Source organism: Lethenteron reissneri, chromosome 50 (assembly GCF_015708825.2).
Source record: "Lethenteron reissneri isolate LAM-NWPU_2019-01 chromosome 50, ASM1570882v1, whole genome shotgun sequence".
Lineage (NCBI taxonomy): Eukaryota > Metazoa > Chordata > Hyperoartia > Petromyzontiformes > Petromyzontidae > Lethenteron > Lethenteron reissneri.
Genome location: NC_083828.1, coordinates 5,431,380 through 5,446,741, shown reverse-complemented (window position 1 = coordinate 5,446,741; position 15,362 = coordinate 5,431,380). Strand labels below are relative to the sequence as shown.

Below are 15,362 nucleotides of genomic sequence, written 5' to 3'. Positions count from 1 at the left end.
CTAGCCACCGTGATGATGAGAGAGACACACGCAAACTCCAAATATACAGCAGCAGGCGTCAAGGTCAGGATCGAACCCACGACCTCCTGTATACCAGGCGAGGTAGTTAACATCTCCTAGCCACCGTCCGGTAAAACACCACCCGTGAGTTGCATCGAAGGTTCACAAGAAACGTGAATGGGCTATGCTCTTAGTGCACTGATGTAAGGACGAGGACGACAGATGGTGGAGTGAACATCTACTTTTCATTTTTTTTCCTTTTTCAAATTTTAATCCCCCTCCCCCCCCGAGTCGGATGAACACCAGCAGTAGGGGTCGAACCGACGACCTCCCGCCGGCGAGGCGAAAGCTCTAACCGCTGCACTGCTGTTTACCAAATGTCCCACGGTGCGACACTCGGCACTAATGAGTGGAACATCGAGTCTGTCATGCAGCGTGCTGGCCACCTGCTCTCCTTGGCCAATCCTCACTTAGTGCCACGACTAGACCATCACAAGTTGCAATATTGCCTTTTTTTTAAGACGGTCATATATATACTTTTTTTTGAAAGATGGTCAGATGGAATATTTTAGAAGCTGTCGTTTGCCCTCCACTGACGTTGCGGTGAATGGTAGCGCTTTCCAGCGGCTGCAAGGGTCGCGTGAGCATAGGACATACTCAGTTTTACACCGTGGGCTTTCACGACCAAACATTATCATGACATTTTTTTGGGTTAGATCGCGTAAATATTTCTGTCTAATCACAATTCTGGCTGATCGCCTAATGAGTCCAACAGCTTACTATTGGTGTTTCAAACCAATATTATCGTGCATTTCGTGTAAGCAAAGTGTCCGACATTCTGGGTCTCATCAGAAGGCTTGTTCAACAAAATCCTACTGGATTACCAGATGTTATTGCCAAGGATACTCGACGTAAACTGTAGGAGCCCATTAAACTCAAACACAACTCTGGCTGTCGCCTGATGAAGCTGGTTGTAATCACCAGGGAAACGTCACAGTACACGACCTGTAAATGTTGTGGGTTTACTCTCCAACACTCCGGGGTGCTGAAGTAATAACTAATTGGCACGTTTTGTTTAAGTGAGAAACCTTACTTATTGACTGTGTCGGTTGGTGGCGGGTTTAAAGACATTGATATTTATGCTAATCTAACCCAACAAAACACCTTTATTATAGATAGGGCATACAGCAAACCCTTCCCCATCGCGGAGGTTGTGTTCTTGAAATTAGCCGCAATCAGCAAATCCGCGATCCGAAAACCCAAAGGCAAATGGGAAAACACGGGGTTGATTCGGGTTCATAATATGACACCCAAACCTCCTTTTATTTTACGTTACCCTACAATCACCCAAACAACAAAACAGGACGTATTTTGAATGTAAAATAGCATTAATATTTTCTAGTGTCACATATAACTTGTGCGGGAAATGTATAAAAAGAAAATAGTTAATGTTGTCAGTACTCCACACGTGTCCGTGTGCATTATTGTACACCACAGGAAGAAAGCATCGTGCAGGCGAAACCTCACTACCCCCTCCCTGGCGGCTGGGAACACCACGTGACCCGGGACCCACGATGGTCCGCTTGGGAGACAAGTCGGAGGACGAGACAGAGACAAGACGGAATCGAGACGGCGCCTCGTGTCTTCTTCTGGGGCATCGTCATCGCGAGCAGTACAGTTACGACGCGTACAGGAATCTCAGGGTCAACGGCGATTGGTGGAGCCACTACAGGGGGACGCGCGATTGGCGAACTCTCTACCTCAATAAAATTACGCGCAAACCCACGCCAGCTAAACCCATGCCAGCTAAACCCGCGCCAGCTAAACCCACGCTGGCTAAACCCACGCCGGCTAAACCCACGCCAGCTAAACCCTCGCCAGCTAAACCCACGCAACTAAACCTTCGCCAGCTAAACCCTCGCTAGCTAAACCCACGCAACTAAACCTTCGCCAGCTAAACCCACGCCGGCTAAACCCTCGCCGGCTAAACCCACGCCGGCAAAACCCACACCGGCTAAACCCACGCCGGCTAAACCCACGCCGGTTAAACCCATGCCGGCTAAACCCACGCCAGCTAAACCCTCGCCGGCTAAACCCACGCCGGCTAAACCCACGCTGGCTAAACCCTCGCCGGCTAAACCCATGCCGGTTAAACCCACGCCGGCTAAACCCACGCCGGTTAAACCCATGCCGGCTAAACCCACGCCAGCTAAACCCACTGCCGGCTAAACCCACGCCGGCTAAACCCACGCCGGCTAAACCCACGCCAGCAAAACCCACGCTGGCTAAACCCACGCCGGCTAAACCCACGCCAGCTAAACCCTCGCCAGCTCAACCCACGCAACTAAACCTTCGCCAGCTAAAACCTCCCTAGCTAAACTCACGCCGGCTAAACCCACACCAGCTAAACCCACGCCAGCTAAACCCTCGCCAGCTAAACCCACGCCAGCTAAACCCACGCTGGATAAACCCACACCAACTAAACCCACGCTAACTAAACCCACGTCGGCTAAACCCATGCCGGCTAAACCCACGCTGGATAAACCCACGCCAGCTAAACCCACGCCAACTAAACCCACGTCGGCTAAACCAATGCCGGCTAAACCCACGCTGGATAAACCCACACCAACTAAACCCACGCCAACTAAACCCACGTCGGCTAAACCCATGCCGGCTAAACCCACGCCAGCTAAACCCTCGCCGGCTAAACCCACGCCGGCTAAACCCACGTCGGCTAAACCCTCGCCGGCTAAACCCACGCTGGCTAAACCCACGCCAGCTAAACCCACGCCGGCTAAACCCACGCCAGCTAAACCCACGCCAGCTAAACCCACGCCAGCTAAACCCACGCCAGCTAAACCCACGCCAGCTAAACGCACGCCGGCTAAACCCACGCCAGCTAAACCCGTGCCGGCTAAACCGACGCCAGCTAAACCCGTGCCGGCTAAACCCACGCCGGCTAAACCCACGCCGGCTAAACCCACGCCAGCTAAACCCGTGCTAGCTAAACCCACGCCGGCTAAACCCTCGCCAGCTAAACCCACGCCGGCTAAACCCACGCCGGCTAAACCCGTGCCGGCTAAACCCACTCCAGCTAAACCCACGCCAGCTAAACCCACGCCGGCTAAACCCACGCCGGCTAAACCCACGCCAGCTAAACCCACGCCAGCTAAACCCACGCCAGCTAAACCCACGCCAGCTAAACCCGCGCCAGCTAAGCCCGTGCTAGCTAAACCCATGCCGGCTAAACCCACGCCAGCTAAACCCACGCCAGCTAAACCCATGCCGGCTAAGCCCACGCCGGCTAAACCCACGCCAGCTAAACCCGTGCTAGCTAAACCCACGCCAGCTAAACCCGTGCTAGCTAAACCCACGCCGGCTAAACCCACGCCAGCTAAACCCACGCCAGCTAAACCCACGCCAGCTAAACCCACGCCGGCTAAACCCACGCCGGCTAAACCCACGCCGGCTAAACCCACGCCGGCTAAACCCACGCCGGCTAAACCCACTGCCGGCTAAACCCACGACGGCTAAACCCACGCCGGCTAAACCCACGCCGGCTAAACCCACGCCAGCTAAACCCACGCTAGCTAAACCCACGCCAGCTAAACCCACGCCGGCTAAACACACGCCGGCTAAACCCACGCCAGCTAAACCCTCGCCAGCTAAACCCACGCAACTAAACCTTCGCCAGCTAACCCCTCCCTAGCTAAACCCACGCCGACTAAACCCACACCAGCTAAACCCACGCCAGCTAAACCCTCGCCAGCTAAACCCACGCCAGCTAAACCCACGCTGGATAAACCCACACCAACTAAACCCACGCCAACTAAACCCACGTCGGCTAAACCCATGCCGGCTAAACCCACGCTGGATAAACCCACGCCAGCTAAACCCACGCCAACTAAACCCACGTCGGCTAAACCCATGCCGGCTAAACCCACGCTGGATAAACCCACACCAACTAAACCCACGCCAACTAAACCCACGCCGGCTAAACCCACGCCAGCTAAACCCGTGCCGGCTAAACCCACGCCGGCTAAACCCGTGCCGGCTAAACCCACGCCGGCTAAACCCACGCCGGCTAAACCCACGCCAGCTAAACCCGTGCTAGCTAAACCCACGCCGGCTAAACCCTCGCCAGCTAAACCCATGCTGGCTAAACCCACGCCGGCTAAACCCGTGCCGGCTAAACCCACGCCAGCTAAACCCACGCCAGCTAAACCCACGCCGGCTAAACCCACGCCGGCTAAACCCACGCCAGCTAAACCCACGCCAGCTAAACCCACGCCAGCTAAACCCACGCCAGCTAAACCCACGCCAGCTAAACCCACGCCGGCTAAACCCACGCCGGCTAAACCCACGCCAGCTAAACCCACGCCAGCTAAACCCACGCCAACTAAACCCACGCCAACTAAACCCACGCCAACTAAACCCACGCCAGCTAAACCCACGCCGGCTAAACCCACGCCAGCTAAACCCACGCCGGCTAAACCCACGCCGGCTAAACCCACGCCGGCTAAACCCGTGCTAGCTAAACCCACGCCAGCTAAACTCACGCCAGCTAAACCCGCTCTAGCTAAACCCACGCCGGCTAAACCCGTGCTAGCTAAACCCGCTCTAGCTAAACCCACGCCGGCTAAACCCGTGCTCGCTAAACCCACGCCAGCTAAACCCACGCCGGCTAAACCCGTGCTCGCTAAACCCACGAGAGGGAAGGCTTTACTTTACGTGAGTTAAACCAATCATTAATTCGTTGCTCGTGCTGCTGCCGCGATGACAGCGGTGCACGAGCACACCTAACAATGAACTTGAAAACACACATTCGTCAATAGCACTGTGTGTGGCCTTAAGGAATAGTATATAATAGGCGACGTTTCGGTCAATGGCCCTATACGTCATAGCACGTGAATTATTTGCGTGTGCTTTTAAAGCAGTTCTATTGACGAATGTGTTGCTGCGTTTTTGAGATATGACTTGAAAAATATTGATTCTTACGCACGCGTGTATTGTATTGTAATCTTAATAAATTACATGAATCGATCAATTGATGTATCTTTCCCACCCTAGTGTATATAGAGACAAAGATTCCGCGTATAGCCTGTAACAGACTGTTGGGGCAAGTGCTGTTAGCGAGCACCTATGAAGACCGGCACGGCTCACGAAGGTGTGGGTGGCCAACACCACGCCCGGCCGCCTTTGTCTCCCCAGTGGTGATGTTTTACACTGCACCAGGTACTCATTTGAGGCTGAGTCGACGTAGGGGAGGCGCAGGGCCGCTTTAAATAATCATCACTGGTGTTGACCATGAGAGGGAATCGAACTCGAGTCGCCGGGTTCGTAGTGCAGCACGCTAACCACTACAATGCTGCTGCTGCCCACTGTATATAAACACACACACATCACAAGGGTAAGTGTGGGGTTTGGCAGGTGAGTGCAGTGGTTAGCACCCTGCAAGCCGAACAGAACAATCGGCGTTCAACTCCTGGGCACGGCTATCATCAGTGGCGAGTGCCATCGTTAATACTGGATGCCGTTCCTTCACCCAACGTGAAATTGACCAGCGTGGAGAAGCACGGTCAAACAATGCAACGTGACCGACACGGGGCGAGGAGGCCTTGATCCAGCAGTCGATTTAACAGAGGACTGTCAATAATAATTGTGTTGCTATACGTCAACATTACAACGCTGTCTTCGTAAGTATATATATTTGTATCTATATATAAACGGGTTAATCGGGGCTGGGGTTGCATGTACACCTGGATTGACCTTTGACCTTATTTACATCTCAGCATTGCCACCTGTGGAGGAACGGTGGGAGGATAATTATAGAAAACAAATTAACGGCCAGATTGGGAAGGATCATTTTAATTTGGGTCCGAGACACGCAGCTTTGCGTTTTTTTTTCCCTTTTCCCACCCGGCTGTTTATAGCCGCGAGCGGTGAAATCTATTTGGTGGGTGGGGGTAAAAGCAGACACGCCAAATGAGCGCGGTAATTTATAGCGAGTGCGCTTAACTGCATCGGAAGTGTCCCCGGGTGCAGCGGGTAGCTGCGGCTGAAGGGATTCGTAAGGTCAAAGATTCGCTGGCCAAAAGCCATAAAAGTACGAAAGCAGGAGGCAGGTTAGGCAACAGTGAAGTGCGCGGGGTCACGTGGGGTAGAGTTGGGGGGGGGGATTTTCCCCCAAAAGGTGGGATTTTTTGGGGGTTTTTAGAAAGTGGGAGGGGGGGGGGGTACATTAGTTGCGCCTACCAACGCCCGACCTTCAAGAGCGAATCCTGAGATAAGTACATCTGGCAGAAGCAGATGTAAAGACCGGGCCGTGCGTCGCGCGGCGGCTTATGACGGGCGGCGACAGATGACGGAGAGGTGCGGGATTATCCCTCGTGCACGCGCGTAAGGGAACGTCCGTAAATGACGTCACGTACCTAGAGGGGGGGGGGTCAGACATTTGTGACGATGTGTGACGAGGGTGGGGGGGGGGGGTGAGAAATGTGACGTCACATCAAAATGCGCAACTTTAAATAAATATAGACAGCACGTTCTACTTAATTAAATATACTTTTTAATAAATGTTATCTCCTACAACATCAGAGTGCAGCGCCACATTAAATACGCACTACAATGACAATAGTTTAAAGCGATTTGAAGCATGTTTTATTTTGAGGGAGGGGGCAGAGCTTTGTGACGTCATATTTCAGGGGGGGTCTGACTTTTTGTGAAGCCGTGTGACGAGGGGGGGGGGTCAAAAATCGTCCAAAATCGCGTGACGTCAATTTTGGACGGCCCCTAAGGACCAACGCAACACCACTCGCTGTAATCAAACGTTAGCCCCCCACCACCACCAACCACTACTGACGAGGGCCACGTCGGTTGTGCCTCACACTCGAGCTAATCGTCACTCTCTCTCTCTCCACCAGTCGAGTGCGAAGCAAAATTCCGCCACGAGCTCGAAGCGGAGAATTCGCCCAAGCCCCAAGCTGCCATTCTCCGTCGCCGATTCAAAACAAGCCGCGTCACGTGTAGAACACAAGACAAACTGGCAACAACAACAACAACAAGATAGTCTAACAGGTTCAGGTGCGGGCCCTGCAATTGCTCGCTAATTGTCACTGCTGATGGAAGAGCTCTAAAGCAGAGGTGGAGGCGACGGGGGGGTGAGCACTTTTGCCAATAAGACATCATCAGTGTGACGGCTACCACATAATTTGTTGAAACAATCGGGGCTTGACAGCAGCACGACGATGATGGGGGGGGGGGGGGGTATTCACACGTTGTGTATTGTCGGGGGGCGGACGTCAGGGGCCGCACTAAAGGCCACCAGAGGCCCGCGGGGCCTTGCAGTGAAGACCGCTGCTGTGGACTCAATATAAAGCCCTACACCGCCCCCCACGCAGAAGGGTATGTTTGACCCTTCCCTTTCACGCTGGTCCAGACGTCTTTGGAAGACGTGGGGAGTACCCACAGTTTTCCCCACCACTACCACCACACGGGCACGTGCCATCCAAGACAAACGACTAAGTGCGGTGCATTTCATTAATATCGCCCGGATGAAGAGAGGCAAGGAGGTTTTATCTGCCGCGTGCAGGACGTTAAAATCCAACCCGGGAGGACCACATCTCTGAATCACAGGTGCAGCGCGCTCAGCCACGGCACTTCGCTCAGCCACGGCATTTTTTCTGGTCCCGTAACAGCCATCAATGTACTGCAACTGTAATACATTGCTTATTCATCTGTAACTATTATATATGTGTAGTGACATAGAATGAGTCACTGGAGCGCGTAGCGCTGGGGACTTGTAGAGAATGGCATTGGGGGTAGCAGCCCGTTCTACCAGTTGGATCAGTGGGCGAAGCCCGGAGCCTTCTGGGGGGATCCAGAAGGGAGGCGTGGCCGAGGGCGGAGCCTGTCCACGTTGGGGAGGATAAAAGGCGAGCTCCGACTCACAGTCGGGGCTGCCGTCATCCGGGATGGAACTCGTCGTGCCGTCAGTCGTGGTCTTCGCCTCTTCGAGCTGTGGGTCTGGCTGCCCCGACCCGGTGTGTAGTTATCCCCTATGGCTGTGAAGGCCGGAATAAAAGAGAGAGAGAGAGAGTGGCTCCTACTTGTGTCTGTGAATTAGTACACTACATATGTACTGTATGTCATACCTTGCATGCATGTGTCCCAAGGTCTACTCACGGGGCACACCAGTTTCACTTATTCTAATATTTCCCTGAAAAAATAAATAGAAGGGGAGATTGTAATAGCTTTTGCCCTGCCATACACATAATACAAAGACAAAGATCCCCCATATAGCATTAATAGATTGTAGGGGCAAGTGATTTTGGCGAGCACCTATGAAGGCCGGAACGGCACACGAGGGGGTGGGTGGCTAGCACCACGCCCGACCGCCTTTGTTTCCCCAGTGGTGATGGTTATACACCGCACCAGGTACTCTTTGGAGGCTGAGTCGACCTAGGAGAGGCCGGTTCACATAATTGTCACTGGTGTTGACCGTGACTGGTAATCGAACCCGGGTAACCGGGCTCATAGCACCGCGTGCTAACCGCTACACTTCCGCTCCCCACATACATACAACAACCGCCATTCGCCACTAAGTGGTGGTGACGTCACCAGGACGCTTGTGCCAGGCCATGTGCACCTTGAGGCCACGTGAAGTGTCGAACGCCCGCTGGCAGGAGGTCACGGGGCAGACCCAGGTGCCATGGGTCGACTGACCGAGATGACCGAGATGACTGGCTGATGCACCACCTGTACCCCCTACTGTACCAACTTGCTGTGCTTTAGCTCACCCGGCGCTCCGCTCGTTGTTGTGAGCGTCGCTCCTCCGCCCTCTGTTGTTGTTGGAGGGCGACATCTGTACGTGTACATACATACACGTACAGATGCACACACGCACACACTGGAGTTACATGAGGCATTGTGATGCACTGAGCTGCCTCGAAAAAATTGGATGCGCAAGCTCGCCAAGACACTGCTCATCTTTGAATGTAAAACAAATGATTTGCTGAAACTGCAGTGGCAGTGGTGCCCAAGCACAAATAAAAATAATAATATATAAATCCGGCACGTGCATCAATAGCACTGTGTGGCCTTAAAAGGAAAATATATAGCGGGTGACGTTTCAGGCAACGGCCCTCATTTTCGTGCTATTAAAAAAGGCCATTGGCCAAAAAATAAAACGCGTGTGTAAGAAGCAATGTCCTTCAATCCATATTTAACAAAAAATAACTCAACACATCTGTCAATAGCACTGCCTTAAAAGCGCATTATATCATCCATGTGCTTTGAAGAAGGGCCATTACCCGACACGTCACCTCTTGCACATTTATTTTTAAAGCCACAAACACGCACACGCAGTGCTTATACATTGGCGAATGGGTCCGAGTGCTTGTTTGTAACTTTGAATTTAAACGCTCGGCCAGAGAAACGCGGCCCCGAGCGGACGGCTCCTAAAGACACCTCGGGAGGGAAGGGGGGGTTGGGGGGGGGGCAGTGCCCTGCCCGCCCGAGAGTTGGAGAGACGCCTTTACATTATTTGGTTTGCTGCTATCAATTTCCACACGACTGCATATCCATCAGCCACTTCGTTGAGCTATCATTTGTGGTGGCCAGGTGGCTTCTGAAAAAATGGCGTCGATGGCTCAGCGAGGCCTTACCTGGTAAAGAAAAAAATTGTTTAATAAAAATTTGCTAATTTTTTATATTTCAAATAAAAAATAGTTGAATTAAAAAAATGGTTTATTTTGTATGTGACTTGCTTCTCCTCTGTAACTTTCTGACCTGCCCCCCTCCTGGACGTCTGTGAGAGAAAGAACAGCGACAAACCTTGATAGCTCAACGGATTCCTCCAGTGTGAATAGAGATGAAAGGTAGCGGGTAGTTTGTGATAAACTACCTCCAGGCGTGACGACCCTGCCTTACACGAGTCCCAGGCACAGCTGGCCCGGCTGTCAGTACCTGCTAAGGACCCTTCCCAGGGTTACGTGGTTTTCTCACTGCCTCGTGAGTGTCTCTGGAGAGTCAATGGCTGAGGGAGTAAACCCCGACAGACAATCAGGAGTGGGGCCCCTCAGGCGGTTTTGTGACGCACTGCGGCACATTCCCGGCAGCCCCTGCAGCCAAACTGGTACCAAACGTCGTGCTACGCACTCCTTTGGACATCACCAGCAAGGCCGAGGGGGGGATCCTGACGCATGGGCAACCCAGGTGCAAAAATGGGGAGAGGACACTCCTCGGTCACCTAATCGTGGCCAAGAAACACGGACGGCAGCAGTCACGGGTTATAAGCTCATTTTAGATTGACGTAAAAAATGGGCGCCACGGGTTGCCATCGTCGGTGGGAGGGGTCATTGCACCCCAATGGATAGCTACCGCAACCCGCCTCAAGCTGGGCAGCCCCCGGCCAATCAGGTGCTTTCCCGCCACGGCTCACCTGCTCCAATGGGTACTTGGAGCTTATGGTTCATCAGCAGACACGTGGGCTGCAACACCTGCACCAGACACAAGCAAAACAAAACGAAAGAAGGTACCAGCCCTTCATGTTGCAAGCTGGAATGTACGTACAATCTGTTCTGGACTCTCCGAAGATCTATTGCAGATTGAGGACATCCGCAAGACTGCAGTTATCGACAGGGAGCAGGCGAGACTTCACGTGGATATTGCAGCACTGCAGGAGACCCGGCTTGCTGGCAGTGGCTCACTACGAGAGGGTGACTACACTTTCTACTGGCAAGGAAAACAGCAGAACAAACCAATGCAACACGGTGTTGGGTTTGCTGTCAAAAACACACTCCTTGGCATGATAGAACCACCGACTTCAGGCTCCGAGTGGATTCTGCTAATGAGACTGCTCGCTGCTTCTGGCCATGTAAACATCCTGAGTGTCTACGCCCCAACACTCTACTCACCTCCGGAGATTCATGACCAGTTCTATGAAGAGCTTCACAATATTATTAGCAAAATCCCCTGCTCTGAGCACATGTTTCTGTTGGGAGACTTCAATGCAAGGGTTGGGGCTGACCACGACGGGTGGCCCGCATGCCTTGGCTATCACGGCATCGGAAAGATGAATGCCAGTGGCCAAATACTAATGGAGCTCTGCTCATACCACAATCTCTGTATCACTAACTCATTTTTTTTCACGAAACATGCCATAAAGTATCATGGAGACATCCAAGGTTTCTTAATTGGCACCAACTGGACCTCGTCATAACCCGATGAGCCTTCCTCAACTCAGTACTCATCACACGCAGCTACCGTAGTGCAGTCTGTGACACCGATCACTCGGTGGTATCCAGCAAGGTCCGACTACGCCCAAAAAATATGCACCGCCTCAAACAAAAGCGCTACCTACGCATCAACTCTGCCAAGACCTCCCTCCCAGAGCTCACTCAATCATTCTAACACTGCCTTGAGCAGTCCCTACACGACACGCCAGATGGAAGCGTGGAGACAAAGTGTACATACATCAGAGACGCCATCTTCAATGCAGCCGTCAATACCTTCGGTAAGCAGACATGGCGGAACACAGACTGGTTTGAGGAACACCTGGCTATATTGGAACCCATCCTCCAAGCCAAGCGCATGGCGCTCCTGAAGTACAAGCAAGTCCCAAGTACAGGATCATTAAGGGCTCTGAAAGCTGCCCGCAGTGCAGCTCAAACGACCGCCAGACACTGCACCAACAACTTTTGGCTGAACCTCAGCAGTAGGATCCAACTCGCCTCTGACACTGGCAATATCCGTGCCATGTATGAAGGCATCAAGACAGCCTTTGGTCCAAACATCAGGAGGACTGCCCCCCTTAAATCCAGCACAGGGGCCATCATCACTGATAAACAAGAGCAAATGGCCAGGTGGGTAGAACACTACTCAGAGCTTTACTCACGAGACAACGGTGTATCAGAAGCTGCCCTTGCTGCTGTAAGGCCCTTACCAACGATACACGAACTGGACAATGTTCCAACCTTGAAAAAACTGGACAACGCCATCAACTCACTAGCCAGCGGCAAGTCCCCGGGACAGGACGGCATCACACCTGAGGTACTGAAATGTGCGAAACCCGCCATCCTCACAAAACTCCATGAACTTATCTGCCAGTGCTGGGAAGAAGGAGCAATGCCTCAAGACATGAGAGACTCCAACATCAAAAACAAGGGTGACCGTGGGGACTGCAATAACTACCGTGGCATCTCCCCGCTGAGCATCGCGGGGAAAACCTTTGCCCGTGTGGTCCTCAGCAGGTTGCAGATACTAGCTGAGAGGACGTATCCTGAGGCACAGTGTGGCTTCAGAGCAGGAAGGTCCACAATTGACATGCTCTTCTCCTTGCGTCAGCTAAAGGAGAAATGTCGAGAGCAGAGAATGCCCCTGTACTTGGCATTCATTGATCTTACAAAAGCCTTTCACCTCATCAGTAGGGGAGGCTTTTTCAAACACTTCAAAGTGATCGGCTGCCCACCGAAGCTGCTGGCAGTCATCTCCTCTTTCCATGAAAACATGAAAGGAACAATACAGCACAGCGGCACCACCTCAGAGGAATTTCCCATACTCAGCGGTGTAAAGCAGGGGTGTGTGCTTGCCCCAACACTGTTTGGCATCTCTTTCTCACTTATGCTCACACATGCCTTTGGGACAGCAGAAGAGGGAGTCTTTCTCCAAACAAGATCTGAAACTCTTCAATCTTGGCCGTCTCAGATCCAAAACCAAAGTCCGCAAAGTCCTCATCAGAGAACTCCTATTTGCTGATGATGCAGCGCTGACAGCTCACACAGAACAAGGTCTGCAGATACCCATCGACCACCTTGCCAATGCCTGCAACAACTTTGGCCTGACAATCAGTCTGAAAAAGACCAATGTCATGGGCCAGGATGTCAGAAACACCCCTTCCATAAATATTGGCAGCTTCACCCAGGAAGTCGTTCAGGACTTCACCTACGTGGGCCCCACCATCACCTGCAATTTGTCCCTTGTTACAGATATTGACAAGCGCATTGGTTTGGCGTCAGCTATGTTCAGGTTGACCAAAATAGTGTGGGAGAACAAATCTCTAACGCTCAACTACAAAGTGCAGGTGTTTCGGGCCTGCATCCTTAGCACCCTCCTCTATGGGTCCGAGTCCTGGACAACATACGCCCATCAAGAATATCGACTAAACACATTCTACCTCCAATGTCTCAGGCGCATCCTCGGTATCAGATGACAAGATCGCATTCCAAACATCTCAGTCCTCAACATGGCCAACATTCCCAGCATGTACTCTCGACTCAGTCATAGGCGCCTGAGATGGCTTGGACACGTGCGCCGCATGCAGGATGGCAGAACACCCAAGGATGTCTTGTACGGCGAGCTGGCATCAGGTACACGGGTCACTGGTCACCCAGTCCTGCGCTTCAAAGATGTCTGTAAATGGGACATGAAGAGCTGCGACATCAACACAAATGACTGGGAGAAAACTGCCGGTGACCGACTCAGCTGGCAGCAGGCTGTGAAAACAGGCCTCAGGAGAGGCGAGGAGAAAAGACACACTGCTTGGCAGACCAAGAGGGAGCGACGTAAAGAACAAGCGACAAACACCTCTGGAGCTGCCACCGCATTCACTTGCAATTGCTGTGGCAAGGATTTCTACTCAAAGATTGGTCTACTAAGTCATTCTAAGCGCTGCAAAACCTGCAGCTGACCTCGTAAGGCGCAAAAGAAATTGTCTCTCGAGACACAAAGGCCTATGGAATAGAGATGCAGTCGGTACGTGATGGTCTCCGACCAGTTTTTTTTCTTCTGAATGTTCACGCCCCATTACCAACTGCTCGTGTTCTCACGAAGTGCCGACGTGCCGAGAAGCGTGTGAACGTGCATCCTAATGAAATGCTTAGGTCATGTTTCAGGCTTATTCACTCCCCCCCCACGCACTCACCCTCTCCGCTCCATCTGCTATATTTATACAAAATAGAAAAACACAATGCAGCTGCATACATGCATACGCGCGTGCGTGCGTATGCAATGCACGCTTGCTTTCTGGAAGCGACATTGAGATGCGACGCAGGACGACTACATTCCATCCTCGCAGGCCATGTAGTGGTTGTTGTTGGTTTTTCACGATACCAGCCAGACGTGCAACTCCACTAAAACGCCCTTCTAAACTCACCTATTTAAATATTGTATCAAGCAGGGTCCACTGAGCTACGTAGCTCTTTTTCAGAAGCGACCTGGCCACGGATGATAGCTCAACGAAGTGACTTATCACCATCACGTGGATATTTGAAGCAGCCAAAAGCTCCAAATGCATGTCGATTCTAAATGTGAAGGGGAAAACCAGAGGACCTGGATACACATCCATGCGACCACGGGGAGAGAGACACGCAAACTCCAAATATACAGCAGGCATCGTCAGGGTCGGGATCGAACCAACGACCTCCTGTACACCGGGCGAGGTGGTTAACATCTCGCCAGTACGGGACATGTGCCCACTGCCCCAGATTTTAGAAAAATAACGAGTGGCCGAACATCGTCCGCTCGCCGAAGCAGCGTTGTGCAATGCTATGACGCGATTTACATGGCATCTCAAAACGACGCCAGCTCACGGCGCTGTCGAGAGAACAGCGTGCACGTTCATTTGATCACGGAGAGTCGGTCATGGGCAGAGGGACAGAACAAAAGCAAAAGGAAGATCTTGCTTGAGGGCTGCACTTGAACAGGAGCAGAGAGACAACAGCACGGATTGCTGGGGGCAGAGGAGTGGTGGGGGGGGCGGTGAAGGATGTTTCAGACTACGGAGACAGCAGAGGAGAATGAGCGACCCGGAGTGTAACAATCAGAATAGCAAATATCTGCCGAGATATGGAGTGGTGGGCGCGACGGCTTTATATCGCAATGTGCTACAAACTCAGCACCGTTGACGTCGGATTACCGGTTACGGCCAACGGTTTGTGGCGAGTGACAATCTGCACCGGTCCCTGGGGCTTTCCACCTTCGCCAACCCGCAGTGACCCCCTCGCCCAACCACCGCCCCCCCAAACCCCCCCCCCCCCCCACACAATGCACACTTGGGGGGTTTCTATGGGTGCTGCGATTACCTCTCGTATGTAATCAAACGCTTGTTAACTTGACCGATTACACCTTAATATATAGCGAGGATTGCAGAACTTGGGCAAATGTTGGTGCCGGTTCATCAGGTGGGTGGGTGGCTGCCTTCCTGTTTGCCTGTGGTTTCCAGCTCCCGTGTAATCCGTTCTCTCTCTACGAGAGTGAACGAACACTGTGCGAGACAGCTCATTGCAAGTTGAAATCATTGTTATCATTATTATTAATTGATTATCATAGGGTCATTGCAGTGCAATAGTGTGGAATTCTCGCTG

At 52.3% G+C, this 15,362-nt stretch overlaps 2 protein-coding genes across 2 annotated transcripts; both read left to right on the top strand.

The window, feature by feature from the left end:
- Positions 1–2,052: 2,052 nt before the first annotated feature.
- LOC133355022 (uncharacterized) lies at positions 2,053–3,519 on the top strand. The gene is made up of 2 exons (XM_061572277.1): positions 2,053–2,224; positions 2,405–3,519. Exons 1-2 carry the CDS (start codon positions 2,053–2,055, stop codon positions 3,517–3,519), a joined length of 1,287 nt encoding a protein of 428 aa, XP_061428261.1.
- A 333-nt stretch (positions 3,520–3,852) lies between these two features.
- Positions 3,853–4,740, top strand: LOC133355021 (uncharacterized). The gene has a single exon (XM_061572276.1). It carries the CDS (start codon positions 3,853–3,855, stop codon positions 4,738–4,740), a length of 888 nt encoding a protein of 295 aa, XP_061428260.1.
- Positions 4,741–15,362: the final 10,622 nt, after the last annotated feature.